General features: G+C 39.2%; 1 protein-coding gene across 4 annotated transcripts in view; it reads right to left on the bottom strand.

Moving 5' to 3' along the window:
* Positions 1 to 18296, bottom strand: part of GEMIN5 (gem nuclear organelle associated protein 5) — a 40964-nt gene that overhangs the window by 12057 nt on the left and 10611 nt on the right. The window contains exons 10-21 of one of the 4 annotated variants that reach the window (XM_046667909.1): positions 17032 to 17114; positions 15438 to 15574; positions 13625 to 13698; positions 12512 to 12693; positions 9859 to 9998; positions 8511 to 8682; positions 5758 to 5985; positions 3675 to 3788; positions 3152 to 3274; positions 1933 to 2031; positions 1383 to 1520; positions 399 to 546 (exon numbers count right to left, since the gene is read on the bottom strand). In XM_046667909.1, the coding sequence (XP_046523865.1) occupies positions 399 to 546; positions 1383 to 1520; positions 1933 to 2031; positions 3152 to 3274; positions 3675 to 3788; positions 5758 to 5985; positions 8511 to 8682; positions 9859 to 9998; positions 12512 to 12693; positions 13625 to 13698; positions 15438 to 15574; positions 17032 to 17114 (1638 nt within the window). The remainder of the gene's footprint in view (positions 1 to 398; positions 547 to 1382; positions 1521 to 1932; positions 2032 to 3151; positions 3275 to 3674; positions 3789 to 5757; positions 5986 to 8510; positions 8683 to 9858; positions 9999 to 12511; positions 12694 to 13624; positions 13699 to 15437; positions 15575 to 17031; positions 17115 to 18296) is intronic. The other 3 variants (XM_046667910.1, XM_046667911.1, XM_046667913.1) reach the window with 3 other exon arrangements.

Genomic DNA, 18296 nt, shown 5'->3' with positions numbered 1-18296 from the left:
GGCAAATACTGATAAAAGTTCACATTTGTTAAGTATAGGTGGTGGGTGCATTGATGTTTGTTAAGCTAGTATATATACGTTTCTGTATGTTTGAGATGTTTAATTATAATAAAAGTTTTATGCTGGGCCAGCCCCAGTTGCCTAGTTTGGTGTGCTCTACTTCAGCGGCCCAGGTTTGGTTCCTGTGCGCAGACCTACACCTCTCCTCTGTCAGTGGCCATGCTGTGGTGGTGGCTCACATACAAAAAGAGGAAGATTGGCAGTGGATGTTAGCTCAGGGCAAATCTTCCTCAGCAGAAAAAAAAAAGTTTTATGCCTGTTATCAGGAAGCAGAGCTGTTAAGTACATTATTTTCATGTTATATCCAACTGTTGGTTCAACTGTAGGGTCATACAGACCTGTAGAAATGGTTTGACTTGAGCAGCTCCACAGCTTCATACACTTTGTGGATAGAAAGCAGATGAGAAGCAGCCTTAACATACTGATCCTGAAAACAGAGCTGTTTGGCAAAAGCTTCCACAGCCCACACCCACACGTGGTAGCCAGCTAAATAAAAGAAACAAAAGATTGCAGTTAAATAAGAAACAGGTTTAAGCAGAAAAATAAGCATGTACGTTTACACTTGGGATGAAAAGGTCTTGTTTTTTGTCACAGCATTAAGAAGAACATTTAGGTATCAATTCAATTGCCATTACAGATCATCTGGTTCGTCTATCTACCTCTTCCTATACTCATATTTTGAAACATACACTGTCTGATTATGTAATACATATGAAATCGTATAAAATCCAAAAGGTACAAAAGAGTATGGAAGTCGGGATAGTGGTTACTCTTGGCTGGGGTGTTGGGAGACAGTGAGTGAAGGCAGCATGAGAGAAGCTTCCAGGGTGCTGGTGATGTTACGTTTCCTGTTATTACCAGTTTCTTTTGAAACCTTTGGAAATAAGTCTATGGATACATAACCACACATGTGCAAACATAAATGACAATATTAATATTCTGTTGTGCATTTATACTTTGATTCTTTTCACTTACTATCCTTTGGAGTTTATTCCATATCGGAATGCACAGATCTGCCTCATTCTTGTGCTGTCTGTGGGAGTTTCTACTGTATAGATGTACAAAATTTAACCAGTCTCTTACTGATGGACATAGAAGTTCTTGTGATCTTTTGCTGTTACAAATACTGCTACAATGATAGTCCATATATATTTGTCATTTTGCATGTGTGAGTAGTTAAATTTCTACTATTAGAATTGCTGAATCAAAGGGTATGTGCATTTAAAATTTTACTGGACATGGCCAAAGTGTCCTTCAAAACAACGTCCGTCTTTAGTGGATGTGTCCTAGAAACGATAGAGCTTTTGTTGAATAGAACATACCGACTGGCGCCATAGCCACGAGATTGTCGGTCAGCTCCCCTCTTTCTGCTGCAGTCTGGAGAACACCTTTTAGATCTCCTTTCCAAAGCATTAGCTGGTGAAATAACTCAGGGTGGCCATTCTCCAAGTGACCTTTTCCTGTTTAGAGGAGAGATTATGTTAGCAAGATGTTTCAGGAACATCTGTCTGCACTGACTTCTAGAAAAAGAAAGGCAGGATGAAGGAGAGGAACGAACTCCTAGAACATGTTGTGACTTGCTGATGGTTAAGTCACTTCCTAGAGTGCTCGTGACGGGGCTCCATGTCACTTGTCCATCCACCCACCTTCACTTGCATTCAGTCACTCAGAGTGAACACTGTATGTTTAGGGTCCTCTGACAGATGCAAAGGGTCTATGTGAACACGCAAACCGGGGAGCTCAAAACCCAGTTAGTTTACAGGTAAAACCAACCATTACCATGCCACAGGGTGGCAGCCATAAAGGAGGTAGGTACAAAGCACTGGGGAAGCATAAAGGTGGACAGGATTTTGTTGACTGGGCTTGCCTCACCTTCAACCTCAATCATTCTGTAGAGGGTAGTCCTGTCTGTGAAAAGCCCCAGGTGAAATCTTTCCTCAAGATCAGCAGACACATCCTCATTTAGCTCTGCTAATTCAAAAAGACAAAAAATCAGATGGAGTGATTACAGAGGTTACTGTTTTCTGTCCAATTACTTCCCAACGTATGTCCAGAACCACTTCAGACAGTAAGAGTCCTCTGCTCCTGTTTACACAGGTAGCACAATAAGAAAATACTTCCCGTTTGTTAAGCTCAGCCTTGGCAAAATCCAATGAGACAATTTAGTTTGCAGTTTGCTCAAAGAAAGGCTTAGGAAAAAAAGAATACGAAAAGCCAACCCCAAATTCAACATGTATTTAAATGCAGTAAAAAAACCAACACAAAACAAAACCAAAAAAACTAACAAGTAAAACAATGTCTGAATGTTCACTAGGATCTACTACACGGGGATTCAATGGTCATTTTGTTTTTTAAATGTCAACTGAGTAATTTTCCAATAAAGGAAATAATGCAAAACTATATGGTTAATTTTCTAAAGTCATAGGAAGTCATCATAAAATTCCAAAAAGAGTGCTATATATACGAAAGGAGCAGAAAATGCCTCTGGAGAGAGTAGAAACTGGTGACAGTGTGGCCTCAGGGGAGAAATGGAGGAGTAGGTGTGAGGGGTGAAAGGAGATTTACTTTCTTTTCATACTGTTTGAATTTTATTTTATTGTGTGTGTCCCTTTTCAACACATAAAATTCAAAATTAAAAAAAATTGCTCAAATATCAAAATAATGCACATTAGATGAGGGCTTTGAAAAATTAAAGCCAAAAACCTTCTATAAACAAAAACTTCCATCAAATTTTTTTTAAAGGAACTGCCATATTATGGGTATATTTCCAATAAGCAAGTATTTTTTTTTTCTACACGAAGATACTGTTTACTGGGGAAGAATAGTTGAAGGAGAAGATTCATGCTGAGATACTCAATTTATACCAATAAAAGGAGAGCATTACATCTCAAAGGCATTGTGGAGTGCTGACAGTGGGTCACAATGGGCAACTTGGCAGTGGGGTGTGGGGAGAGGGAAGGTTGGAAAAGAAAGAAGACAGACAGACTAATTTTGGACATTTGTTTGCTCATTCATTCAACAAATAAACAAGCACGTCTTATGTGCCAGTTCCCGGAAAACTACGGATGGGCCACGGAGCGTCTTTTTGTACCTGTGGAGTGTTTTGCAGTTGCTAATACCAAACAGTCCCGGTGAAGCTCCTCTTTGGACCTGTGGTCCAGGCTTGTACTCAGCGGAAGCATGGAGCGAGCTTTTCGCTTCTTGATAAAAGCTTCTGAAATGTAATAAAAGTACAAACTGTCTGAAGAAGAGCTGATCAGAAACACAAAACTGAATGCCCACCATGTGGATGTGACCTCCTGGAGGGGTACTGCTGGGCACAGAACGTTCCCACTCACAAAGAGGCTTTATGAATTGCATCAGCTGGGGGCAATGTTCCCAACACACACCAACATGTCCCTGCGAACACTCGTGAAGAGCGTCAACAATTGCAAACGACACTTCAGCAAGTCCTAAAAACATATTTCCACACATGACCCCAAACTGAAACATAATCAAAACATTTAAAAATATTTAAAACCTAAAAAAACCAAAAGCCATGCACTTTTGAGTTTGCAGTTGCATGTAATATTTGAGGATGCTTGAACAAAATATTTTAATGATTAGATACCAACCTGGCTTCTCTTTAGGTGTCTCCTTTTTTGGTAAAGTGACTTTGTTATTAGCGGTGACTTTTGACTTTTCAAAACCTAAGGAAACTGGAGTGCAGATAACTGATTCTCTAGAAACTACATCATGGAGGAAAAAGAAAAAAATGTTTGGATAAGAACAATGTAGAATGTAATTCTTTTTAAAAATTAAGAGCTATGCTGGCCCCGTGGCTGAGTGGGTAAGTTCGTGTGCTCCCTTCGGCAGCCTGGGGTTTCACCAGTTTGGATCCTGGGCGCAGACATGGCAGCGCTCGTCAGGCTATGCTGGGGTGGCGTCCCACATGCCACAACCAGAGGCACTCACAACTAGAATATACAACTATGTACTGGGGGGCTTTGGGAAGAAGAAGAAGAAGGAAAAAAAAGAAGACTGGCAACAGATGTTAGCTCAGGTGCCAATCTTTAAAAAAAAAAAAAGAAAAATTAAGAGCTGTGCAAGGCTTAACGCTGTGATTTATCGACTACTCGAAATATGAGAGAAACACTTTGGAAAGGAGGCGGGGGCGGCCTCCCTCTCCCCACGGCACACACTGTGTTCTAGGAATCTGTAAGTTTACTACTCAGAACTTTGACTAACTGATCTAAAGAAAAGTTAGAAGCTTCTAGCCGCTGCAACTTTATATCACAAGCCCAGGGATTCTTAAACTTGGCTCAGGTGACAAAGGACTTCTTACATATTTAGGTGACAAAGTACTAACTGTATATTTAATTACACAAACAAGGAACAACTTGACCAATAGAAAATATTAAGCGAATGTGATATGGAGTCACAATCCTGAGCATATACAACCATGAATTAAAAAAAAACCCAGCTGTTGATCTATTGGGTAAAGGACATTTTGTGCAGCTATTTTGTGATAAAAAGGTATTTTGATGAGCCTAAAAACTAAATCCATAAGCTTTTAGCGTTTTTTTTTTTTTTTGAGGAAGATTAGCCCTGAGCTAACATCTGCCGCCAATCTTCTTTTTGCTGAGGAAGACTGGCCCTGAGCTAACATCTGTGCCATCTTCCTCTACTTTATATGCGGGATGCCTGCCACAGCATGGCTTCACAAGTGGTGCGTAGGTCCACCCCAGGATCCGAACCAGCGAACCCAGGGCTGCTGAAGTGGAATATGTGAACTTAACTGCCGTGCTACCAGGCTGGCCCCAAATTTTAGCTATTTACCCAAACTATGGGTCCAACAGCTATCTCTTGCGATGGAGAGGGTCAGGGATCCCTCTGTACCATATATTTTGGCCATTTTAATTCTGTCAAATCAAAATATTCTGTTTTAGAATTAAACATGAATCACTGCTTCTATTTACATTGTTTACGATTTAATCATTCATTTTAACAGGTAACAGGCACCAGTGCTTTAAGGTAAAAGCTTAAAAAAGATTTAAAGTGCTAAAATTTTATCCAGTGACAATTTTTTCTCTTCAAACTAGAAACAGACTGCATTTTTAGAAATTAGTGACGGAACCCTGAAAAACTGTTTTGTGAGAAATCTGAGAACTGCCACTATAGCTTAAAAGACCTGAAGAACCTCATCACCATTCATACATTTTTTCCAGGAAAAAAACCAGGTACAAACTCAAGTGGGAAGGGTGAGAGCCTGCAAGTTCCCAGAGCGGTGGTGGCTTCTAGGTCAGACCTTGGTAAGGGACGGCAGTTTCTTTCCATAAACAAGGCTGATGATGTCATATTGTTAAACTCCTCCCATGTAAGTGTGTATGTATATACTACCCCAGCTTCACTCTGTCCCATGTCTTACCTGCCCAAGCTGGTAAGAAGCTTTCTCTACAGAACTTCCCTATCTCCATCCCAATCATCCACTAGATCCCCTTTAACACTTTGAAGGTGTTTAAAATATTTTAGAGTCTTAAAAAACTCTTTTAAAAAAACGCAGTTTCTAAGGGCATCAAAGATACAACCTAAGTTAAAGAGTTGGGAAAACAGGTCAGGGGCAGAGCAGTGTTGCAATGAATAAGGACCTGGCTTAGTTTCCTGGTCACGACTATGAAGTCCTAGAGAGTAGGTGAATCACGGCTTTCGACCACATACCCGCTGAGGCGACCTCACAGGGCAACTCCGGCTCCCGGGCTTCCTCCTCAGCCTCCTGGTCAGACACGCCATTCTCAACGGGCCCTGAGCTCTCCCTCGTGCTCTCCTCTTCGTTCCCGTCACACAATTCCTGCTTTACGGGCACTCTTGAGGTGAGTTTTTTCTTCTTTTTGGGCTTTGGCTTAGGTTGAGAGAGCCTTTTTTTCTCTAATTCAATACTTTTTTTACCTACAGGAATTGCAATTAAGAAAAGCATAAACTATATATAGTCTTGGTTAAAAGCACTTTAGGAGATAATCTCCGAAACCTCATCACTCTTTCTGATAGCACTCTTTCCTTTCCTTTCCTTCCCAATGAATTTTTAGAGTTACGTTACCAAAATGTTAACCAAACCAAACCAAACCCTTTTGGGATTTCATTAAATCATAAATAGGATGCCCAATTACCCCTGCATAATTTAGTGTGTATCCTACAAACAAGGACATTCTCCTACATTACTGCAGCACAACCATTACATCAGGAAATTGACATCAATATGTTACTACTGTTTACTCCGCACACTCATTCAAGTTCCGCCAAGTGTACCAACAATGTCTTGAACAGCAAAAGGAATCAATCCAAGATTACACGTTACACTTGCTTGTTAGGTCTCTACAGTTTCCTTCAGCCTGGAACAGGCTCAGTTTTCCTTTGATTTCCATGACTTGAAACTTTTTAAGATTACAGACAGTTATTTTGTTGATTTCCCCTCAATTTGGGTTTGCCTGATGTTCTTCATGATTAGATTTAGGTTGTGCATTTTTTGGTTGGAATACACAGAAGCAATGCTGTGTTCATCTTGGTGCAATCTATGATGTAGCACATAATTTCCATTCGTTTCATGATTTACTTGTTTACTTTGATCACGTGATTAAGGGGTGCCTTGCAGGTTTCTCTCTGAAAAACTTTCTCTTTGTATCTACTAAGTATATGCAACCACTAGTTTAATATCCATTGACGTTTCTTTTTCTTTAATAGAATTTTTTGTGTGTGTGGGGAAGGATTTGCCCTAAGCTAACAATCTGTGGGCAATCTTTCTCTTTTTCTTTTTTTCTTCTCCTCAAAGCCTCAGTGCACGGTTGTATGTCGTAGTTGTAAGTTCTTCTATGTGAGCTCCCACCACAGCATGGCAACTGACAGATGGCTGGTGTGGTCCCTCAACTGGGAAGCGAACCTGGGGCACTGACGCAGACAGCTTGGAACTTTAACCACTAGACCATCAGGGTGGGCTCCACTTACGCTTCTTGACTAAAGATTGCTACGATGACTGGTAATTGTCTAATTCCATTGTTCATTCTACATTTATTAGTTGGCATTCTACTGCAAAGAAGAGCTTTTGCTTCTCCCCATTTATTTAGACATTGATTTATTCTTATCAGTATGGACTCATGGATTCCTGTTTTATGTTTTAATCTATTACGGTTACTTATTTACTTTTTTAAAGTTTTTATCCTTTGTTTTTTTTTAAGTCACTTTTGAGGTATAATTTAATGCAAATAAAATATACCCACTTTTTAATACTTTGATGAGTTTTGACAGATGTATAGTCATTTATCAGTCACAAATAAAATATAAAGTATTTCCATTATCTCAAAACATTCCCTCATCCCTCCTCTTTGTAGTAAGATGCAACCCCTCCTAAGCCCCAGGCCACCTGCTCTCACTGTAGTTTTAGTTTTGCTTGTTTTAGAATTCCTGATTATATACTGTATAGTAGAACTATGTGCCCAGATTTTTTGCTCAGCATGTTTTTTAAGATCATCCTGTGTTTATCAGTACTTACTTTCCTTGTATTGAGCAGAACTCCACGGTAGGGATGGAGCACAGTTTATTTACCAGCTGATGGACATCTGGGTTGTTCCCAGTTTGTGGTGATACAGATAAAGCTGCTATGAGCATTCTTTTATAAGCCTTTCTGTGGATCTATCATTTCATTTCTTTGGGTACATTTCTAGTTGTTTAATATATTCTGTCTAGTTTTCTAGCTGTTCATGCCAGGTAGGCAAGTCTGGCATGAATTAATTTTTCATAGCTAGAAATAGAATTCTCCTGTTAATTATTTTCTAGTTCAGATTGTCCCGGATTGGTTAGTGGGAGCCAGTACAAGCTGGCTTCTCTGTCCTTTCGATCTATCTCAGTTCTTTGATGACTTTCCTTGTTTGTGGCATAAGATGATGTGTCACGTGGCCAGCCCCATGGCCAAGTGATTAAGCTCATGTGCTCTGCTTTGGTGGCCTAGGGTTTCACCAGTTTGGATCCTGGGCACGGACATGGTACTGCTTGTCAAGCTGTGCTGCGGCAGCGTCCCACAAGCCACAACTAGAAGGACCCACAACTATGTACTGGGGGCCTTTGGGGAGAAAAAGGGAAAAATAAAATCTTTAAAAAAAAAAAAAAAATGATGTGTCACGCTAATTTTGTATTTTTCCTGTCCCAACCTGGAATTAGCCATTTCTCTAAGAAGCCCTCGTTGGTCCCTTTTAACAGAGAATGATATTTAGAAATGAAGATCTGGGTGCTAGGTATACTTGTTTACTATTTGGGTATTGTCCTCAGGCCCCTCATGGCTGCCTTCCTCGTTTAGGTTCTAAACCCCCATCATACTGTCGGTGCCACCCTGCGTGAATATCTTTCTTGCTTAACCCTGATCAACACAATTACTATGGAAGGGAGAAAGGGAATTAGGCAAGTAAGGGCTCTAGGTTCTAACTGACCTTGAGGAGGCCGGGAATGTTCTTGCATGGAAGTGAGCCATTTATACACACAGAAGTCATCTGCCCCCGAGTAGATGCAGTCTGGATCCAGTGGTGACCATGCCACACAAAATAGTCGACCCCGATGTCCTCGGAAATTGCACACAGGCTCTTCTTGGAGAGCATCCCATACCTAAAACCAAAAATCACATGACAGAATAGACAAATTTCTAGTTACAGTTCATGCACCACATAACGACATTTCGGTAAACAGATCACATATATGCTAGTGGTCCCCTAAGATTAGTACCATCTAGCCTAGGTGTATAGTAGGTTGTATCATCTACATTTGTGTAAGTATACTCTATGATGTTCACACAATGACAGAATCACCTAATGATGCATTTCTCAGAATGTATGACTGTATTCTATTGTTTTGGGGGTATAAGTTAAAAAAAATTTTTTTTCATCTGTGTACTCTTATTTCTCTTGTGATTTGTAATTATCTCTTAGGAGTTCAATTTCAGAGAGTGCTATTTGCTGTGGGGGAGGCTTATGTTCTCTGGGATGTAGAGACATTCCCATGGGGATAATTTTGAGTGAGCTTCTAAAGGTGCCCTGTGGATTTCACTGTCCTAAACCAGTGTTGTATGTTATTTTTTGGGCTGGGGATTCTGGTATCATGAAGAGAATTCTAATTCAGAGCCCACACCTGCATGTGTGGTGTATGGTTAGGGTTCTAATTCTCACAGGTGATTCTTTTGTTCCCAAGTCTCTGGGCAAATAATCAATTTCCTTGCTGTTTCCTGAACTACTCCAGCCTCCACTTCACAGGAGGCAGCCCTTCATAGCTCTCAGCTTTGTGCAGACAGCTCCATTACAGCTCAAGACTGAGAGACATCCATCACAGATGTTAGATCCCCATTTCCTAACTTCTATTCTGGTTCTGATATCTGAAACTCCTATCTCATAGCTATAGCTTGGCATCTCATCTTTACTTTTTAGAGCTTGAAAATTTCTGACTTACCAATTTATTATTAAAAATTCTGTTCATGATTTATAGCCACCATTTCTGTGTTTGAACAGGAGCGAGTACTTGTCACGTCAGTTTAGTCCATCATACTGACAATAAGTCAACATAAAATCTTAAAAATATATTTTAAAATATATAGAAAAAACCCCCAATCTTAGCCTGCCAAGGGCCCAGATACGTGGAATGAAACTAAAATGTCCTCTAGAGCTCAGAAAATCCCTTTCTGTAGAAGATCATGATGAGGGAAGGGAAACACACACGACTGGGGGAAAAGAGGAAAGAGTTTAAGTTAGAGGACACAGTGAAGAACTCACAGAATCAAGGACACAATAGTACCTGAGCTGTTCCATCGTAGGAAGCAGATACCAGCCTTCCATCGTGATGTGGGCTCCACACCAGACTGGTAATCCTGGCTGTGTGCCCAGAGAGGGTCCGGTAGGGTTCTGTAATGGTCACTGGAGATTCAGGATTGCTCTCTACAAGACAAGGGGAAGACGTCATTTCTACCAACAACAAAAAAAGGACAGAGAAGTGAGTATTACTGGGGCAAGAGTCAAGACTTTGCCATCTAGGTGATTTTCAGCAGGCAATGCTGCTCAGTGGTTAAGAGCGTGGCACATCCGCAGGGCCTGGAACAGGGGCTTACTGCAGGAAGTGTGAGCTGTCAGTTTTTCTTTCTAAAAGCTATCCAAATGAAAATTACACCTTCCAGATGTGACACTAAGGAAGACATATCATCACTTACATGGTATTCTGGCTAAAAATGTGTCGTATGAATCTAATTGTGAGAAAACACCAGACCAACCCCAACTGAGGGGACATCTACGAAACAACTGGCCAGCATGCTTCAAAAACATCATGTAAGATTTAAAAAAAGGCTGAGAAACCGTTCCAGATATAAAGGACATTATTGGATCAACTGACACAACTAGAATATGGATGGTAGACGAAATAATTGTATGTTGTTAACTGAATTTGATAGTGGAAATGTAGTTACGTAAGGGAACATCATTATTCTTACAAAATACGCAAATATTAAGGGATATGGGGGCATGATGGATGCAATACAGTTTAGAAAAAAAAAAATCTATACAAACACAAAACAAAGCAAATGTGACAAAATGTTAAAAGTTGTTGAATCTATGAAAAAGTATATGGGAGTTCTTTGTATTATTCTTGCAACTTTCTTTTAAATCTGAATTATTTAAGAATAAGAAGGTAAAAATAAAATGAAATTGAGTCAAACCAACCAGGATGGTGAGGTCATAGAAGATGAAGATCTGCATTGCTCTTCAGAACTAAGCTAATGCCCTTTGCCAAAGTGGATGTTTAATTTGGAATCCCAGTAATAATAAGGACTGGGATAAGCTTTCTAACTATGCTCATTAGTCACGCACTGCCTACTCTGTTCTTAGAAAAATCTGTGTACATTTTAATACTTCTTCTGTATTGCTTTTAACTTGGGAGAGCCATTGTTAGAATCAATTTTTTTGTTGTTACAAATAAGGATTCTCAGCAAACCGGTGGAAATCAGGTCTAGAGAAACTGAAAAGGTCAGCGATTCCCACTGTGGCCGACGGCGCTGACCCTGCAGCACCCTGGAAACAGCTGAGTGTCGGACTATACTTCCTTCCTATTAGAGAAGAGCAATCCCGCTTCCTTCATATGGAAAAAAGGGCTCTTCTGACCACTTACTGTGGTTCTTCTGGGTGCTGAAGGGGGTTCAGAGAAGTCTGACACTCTTTAAGGAAGAAGTCACACACCTGGAAAAGATCAACCTGCTAGGAAGGGTAGAGCACTCGCCAGAACACAGGCGGGCTCTGCAGCGGGCCAGCGTGGGCTTGAAGCTAGGCTCAGTCATACACTAGCTGTGGGATTTAAGGAAATTAGTAACCTCTCTAGGCCTCAATTTAATCACCAGGAAAATGAGGATAACAAAACCTACCTCACAGGATTGTGGGAATTAGACGCAATCAAACATGGGAATGGAGTGTGTGGTGTGTTTGTAAAATACTCAAACGCTACAGGAGGGAATATAAACTGGCACAGTCTTTTCGGAGAGCCACTTAGCAATAACTATAATTAACTATACATTTTTTTTTTAAAGATTTTATTTTTCCTTTTTCTCCCCAAAGCCCCCTCGTACATAGCTGCATATTTTTAGTTGTGGGTCCTTCTAGTTGTGGCATGTGGGATGCCACCTCAGCATGGTTAGATGAGCGGTGCCATGTCCATGCCCGGGATCCAAACAGGTGAAACCCTGGGCCGCCACAGTGGAGCGTGAACTTAACCACTCAGCCACAGGGCCAGCCCCTAACTATACATTTTTAATGTCCATGTCACCTAGCAATTCCACTTCCAGAAATTTTATTTAAGAAAAGTCCTCATTCAAGTTCATGAAGATATACACACAAGGGTATTCACTGTAGTATTACTTAAACTGTAAAAACTGTAAATAATTTAAATATCAATGAGGGAATAGATAAATACGGTATGTCCATATAACGGAATGAACAGGTATCTGTTAATAGCAGTAAGACAGATCTTCATGTACTGACATAAAACGATGGCAAGACAGATTTTGTAAATTTAGAGAAGAAAAATTTCAAACAATATTATATGGGGATTTCTTTTTAGCTAGGTATAGAAGATTCTCTCACACAAGTATATGGAAGTGCAAACCTATATATTAACATATACACATACGTAGGTAAATAAATACTTTAAAAATCTGGAGAAAACATGCAGTAAACTACTAACACTGGTTATTATGAAGGATGGGATTACAGGAGGAACTTCACGTTCTAAGTTAACATTTTTGTCATGTTTGAAAGAATATTTTAAATAAGATGAATATATTACTTTTGAAAGCAGAAAAAAATAAGAATAACATTTATTTTAATACCAAGAAGAAAGCAAACAGGTACAAAGATTGGAATGGAAAGCAGCTGAACACATCTCACCCTCAGTATGGAGAAACCAAAGTTACCTATGACAGTCTTCAGGTTGTGCACATAAATAACGGCATTGTTGGACCCAGAGGCCATCAGATAGCTCAGCTCTGGCTGGCTGCCATGCTCATGATGCCAACTAATGGTATTCACAAGCTTGTGGTGCTGCTGAATGGTGCAGATCAGTTTCAAGTTAGGAACCTGAAATATTTCTATTGATCTGGAATAAGAAACACACCAAGACAAGAAAGATGGGTGATCAAATTAGTTCCATACAAACAGAGATCTCATTTCTTCAGTCAAGGAAAGGTGAAACGGAATAGGAGAACCGTATCTATCACTGCAAAGGTCACTCTCTCACAAAGAACAAGGTACAAAAGGCTGTTCTCTCAAACAAGTATATTCAGCTTAAAAAAATCCCAACAATCCCTGGAAAGTTGTATTTCATCAAGCTTTTGTAATAAACAGTGCTGGGGAGAAGCTAACAGAAGAACTCATGAACAAATGGCTGAATTAGGACTATGTCACTATGTTCAACGTTGGAAAGGGCATGGTGAGGCCTAAAAAGCATTTCTGCCTGGGCTTAGTTTAAAAAAAATGAGGGGAGCGGGGCTGGCCCGGTGGCGTACCAGTTAAGTTCACATGCTCTGCTTCACTGGCCTGGGGTTCACAGGTTTGGATCCTGGGCACTGACCCAGCAGTGCTTGTCAAGCCATGCTGTGGTGGCATCCCACATGAAATAGAGGATGACTGGCACAAATATTAGCTCAGGAACAATCTTCCTCAAGCAAAAAGAGGAAGACTGGCAACAGATGTTAGCTCAGGACCAATCTTCCTTACAAAAATAAATAAATAAATAAAAGATGAAGGGAGATTTAGACAGTTCCACGTAGAAAACGAGCATTTTGTCAAGCATAAACAGTCAAAACACAGAGTAGGCAAATATCCTCCTTGGACTGAAAATATCCAAATTATTTTGCAGTTCTCAAAGATGCAGAGAGCTCCTGGATCATTCAAGGATACCAAGGATAAAGTAGAATATCAAATACAACTGGGCTTACTCAACTGATATTACAGATGGCATTAACCAGCTTGTGATCAAATATACGTACAATTACAAAGCTGTTTTTTTTAAAGAAACAAACACATACCCATCTTCATTGCCAAGAGCCATGATTTTGCCATCTGCTTTCCAGCTGATCTCTGTGTGTACAGGCAATTTGTACTAGAAAGAAAACAAACCAATCTTGACTAAAAACATTGTTCTTCTTTCCACATACTTACAAATCAATCACGACAGCTTGAGAAAAAAAAATCCCTAGAGTTTCAAAATGTTCTAATTATACAACAGCCATTCTTGTAAATAATCTACATAATTAGCCAAAGAGTTACTAAGACCAGTATTCTAATTATAATTTCCTAATTGGGACAAAAAGAGGCCAGTAAATACTAAATGTCTACAGTGTCTAGTCTTGTGAAATGAACCTTATTAAAATGATTTTGTTTTTTCGGGTAAGGAAGATTCATCCTAAGCTAACATCTGTTGCCAATCTTTTTTTTTCTTGAAGATTAGTCCTGAGTTAATATCGGTGCCAATCTTGTTTTACTTTTTGTATGTGGGATGCCTCCACAGCATGGCTGACAAGTGGAGTAGGTCCGCACCCAGGATCCAAACCCGTGAACCTGGGCCACTGAAGTGGAGCACACAGAATTTTAACTACTTGGCCATGGGGCTGGCTCCTTAAAATGATTTTTATCCCACAATAAAGAATGAAACATGTCCATCGGCTTTGACATGAGGGTCATGGTCTCCTGAACAAAAACCATACACACTGTCCTTGTTTTCTTCTTATCCCTTCTGTTCCCTTTCCAGAATCATGTTTCTTTTATTTTTTGATTTGACATTTGTAGATACCGTGAAATGATCACCACAATACGTCAAGTTAACATTCATCACCACACATAGCTACAAATCTTTTTTTCACGTATACATCATTATATTTCGATTTCTTTGTAGATTATCATTTTTCTTCTAACTCCGTATGTTGGTGTTCCCCAAGGCTGCCTGGGCCCTCTTTCTTTCTTACTTGTCTCTTTAGACCACCTCATACATGTCCACAGCTTCTTCAGCTGCCATTTATGTGAAGGGATTCCAAATTTCTAGTTCCAGCCCAAACTCTTTGTATGAGCTTCTGATCCATATATTCAACTGCCACAAAACTAAAAACTCGTTAGGAAAAGGAATTTTGTCTCTTTTATTCATTGCTGACTGTAATGTTCAGATAACATTTAAGACAATGAAGGAATCTATCAATAAAAATAATTAAACTTATGATTAAATGTTATTTTTATGCTAGCCATACAAAAATAATGAGCAGCATTAAAAACTGCTCATTTGAAAGAGTAAGGAAATCTCAACATTTATGGTTTCACTTCAAAAGACAGTTCTGGCAGACAAATAGACTGATAGAATGGTAAAGCAAATGTGACTAAATGTGGGAATCTGGGGCAAGAATATAAGGGAATTGTTTGTATTATTTTTGGAGCTTTTGTGTAAAATCTATAATTATTTCACTAAAAAAAATTAAAAACAAGATGATAATCTGTCTTGAACAAAGTAACTTGCAGCCGTACTTGGACACCATTATAGAAAGTTATTTTTACTAAGGCCTCACACTGGAGGAGGTGCTTGGTCTAAAAAGGTGCTTTATATCCAAGATCTGAAAGTTTCTAATAAATCACCATTGCAATTGAGACAAAACTTTTTGTTTTAGTACCTTGCTTTACTCAAGGATAAAGACTTCTAAGATACGTCATAACTCAAGAATTCACTGAGCCTTTTAAGAACATCTAAGAAACCTGACTGAGCATCAAGAATATCTCTAATAATGACATTTATTATGTGAGATGGGAAATCAAGAAGACATACACATCAAGAGGAGACTTTAGACCACAAGAACTTACTTTGATTGAATTGGTGTCCTTGATGAGCTTGTTGATGTCAAAGGCCTCTCCACTAAGCTTCCAGGGGTTATGCTGTAAGACAATCCCTTCCCCTCCACAGCTGTACAAAGTGAGGGAAGGTCTGTCTCCTTCTCCTCCTATATGAGATAAGCAAAGACAGCTTATCAGTTTTGCACTTCATCAGTTTAACTATTTGTTGCTATGGTACAATCATATCATATTATGAGTTGTTTTAAAAGATATTAATACATTGAAATAAAATCAGTGTTCTTTGCATCTGTGCACAGTTGGGAGCAGAAATAAAAAAGGCACACTAATTCTACATTAATATTTATAATGCAACATATTTGCTTTAAACAGTCTTCTGCCATTCAAAATAGTAGGGGTGCCAAAGCTGGGCTCAGAAAACATCTCACAGTTTCTGAGAATTTACTTTTTCTTCTAGAAATAAGGACTCCTCGGGCACTTAAATCTATGGAGCTGCAGGACTTCCTATGACTGACTATAAGGAGCTGTCCTTTTGCTTTCTTTAGTATAACAGTAATCCTCGTTGATTTTTAAGAAGGAAACAGTGGTTCTGGAGGGTTTCTCTAAAGGCAAGTTTTGTTTTCACCACTGTTAGAACAAATCAAGGATGCATGGCACAAATCAAGGATCCAATAAACGTTTCTTTTTTTTTTAAAAGATTTTATTTTTTATTTTTCCTTCTTCTCCCCAAAGCCCCCCAGTACATAGTTGTATATTTTAGTTGTGGGTCCTTCTGGTTGTGGCATGTGGGATGACGCCTCAGCATGGCCTGAAGAGTGGTGCTAGGTCCACGCCCAGGATCCGGACCAGTGAAACCCTGGGCTGCCGAAGTGGAGCATGTGAACTTAACCACTCCACCATGGGGCCAGCCCACCAATAAACATTTTTAAATGAATGAACTACAATTGCAATGCTGCTTGAGTTCTGAGGACTTACACTTCTCTATGTAATGCACTTACTATGGAAATTTACAGATGGTTCATTCATTATAGATGGTTAAGAAAAGTTTACTAAAGACTTTTGCTGTACATACTCATTTTAAAAGATACTCTGAAAGACCTATCACTTTAGGAATAAGAAAGAGAAAGACAAGGCTGAGGGGCTAGAAGAGAGAAAGGGTAAGAATACAGTTAAAGGCAAGAAGAGATCATTTGAGAAATTCTAAGTTTGCTTTAACTGTAGGAGAAAACATGATCATTATTCCATTAATAGAGTTGAAATAACACTGTAATTCTGATAAAATTAATAAGCGACAGCAAATTTTAGTGAAAACAATTAGATTGGGTATCAGGACTCAGCACAAGATAACTATACACACCATGAAAAATTCAGCTCAAAGAGACCACCTAATGCTTTAGTTAGAGTTTGGGAGGCTTATTATGGGTGAATGGTATCAATCTAGACAGTAAACCACGAGTGCCCTCATGGATCCCTGGGGACAGAGCAGCCCACATAAGCAGTCACTTCTCTGGAATATTCATGACTCTTTCCAGTGTGAATATTCTAGGATTAAACTGAAAGAAAGAGAATACTCTCACGTTCGCTAGAGAATGGCTCAGACACTTACCGAGTGACAAGGGGGGTACTGGTGGCCCCCAGGCTAAAGTGTACACAGTCTTCTTATGATATGTGCTAGAAATTTGTGGAGGTCTAGGGGGAAAGGGGATTACAAACAGAAAGATTTAAACAAAAAGGCATAATGGAAAACAGACCATCTTTTTCTAAAAGGTTCCTATAATAAACTTAGTTGCTGATATTAGAGAATAACAATTTAACAGTACCCTTCTCGAAATAGCTGATTATAAAGAAGCAAACATTTAGATAACATACCATGTAATGATATCTACTAACAAAATGATTAAGTCTCAAACATGCATTACCCAGAAAAAAATGTTATCCCCTTGTGCCAACCCATCTGGCCAGTTTGGGATCATTTTCCCCATCTCTCCCACCGAGTTGCCCACTTCACTCAAATGTCAAATATTACTGTAGTTATACAGCAGTGTAAAGGCTATCACAACTAGAGAAAAATAAGATAATACAGAAAATACACACTGTTCAGCAAAGAACTAAAGTTATGCTAAGCATATATTATCGCAGTGCAAATATATCTGCCTCATATTCAAGTAAAAGACTCGAAGTCATTTTAGGCTTACTCTGTCATTTGCATCACATTCTTAAACTAAGACAAGATGTTAGAGTAGATAGATTTTAAAGTCTCTGATTGTCTGGTGATTAATGGTATGTGATGTGTCAGTAAAGGGCAGTGTAGCTATTTCCTGTAGTTTATACTACATTCTTTGTATGGTTTTAGAATGCCAGGATTCCAGAACCTATGACAGAACTGGCTGTTGATTTATTTACTTCCATGTATCTGACACAATTATCGTTATCATTCTAGACAATAAACCAAAATTTGCTTGGCTAAAAGAAACAGAATAAGCAGCTCTGGCTGAATGCCTAACAACGTATCTACCACAAACCCCCTCCTCCTGCTACATACCTCTTCTAGGGTTAGTTTGAACATTCAGCTTATCATAACCAGAATATATTAATTTAATAGAACTAGCAATTTGGTGATGACACAGCTATTTAAATTAATATATAGCTTTATTTTCTTAAATATCTCTTGGAAATAGTGTAGCCTTTTTTTTCTTTTGAGAATTAAAAATGGAGAAAAATAGTTAACTGCATGTAGTTTATATATAAGTACGTAAAGAATCACATATAAAAAGTTAGCTCTGCAGGGGCTGGCCCCGTGGCCGAGTGGTTGAGTTCGCGCGCTCCGCTGCAGGCGGCCCAGTGTTTTGTTGGTTCGAATCCTGGGCGCGG

This window comes from Equus quagga, chromosome 7, assembly GCF_021613505.1.
Source record: "Equus quagga isolate Etosha38 chromosome 7, UCLA_HA_Equagga_1.0, whole genome shotgun sequence".
Taxonomy (NCBI): Eukaryota; Metazoa; Chordata; class Mammalia; order Perissodactyla; family Equidae; genus Equus; species Equus quagga.
Note: the sequence above shows the minus strand (reverse complement) of the source record. Positions and strands in the feature narration are given on the sequence as shown.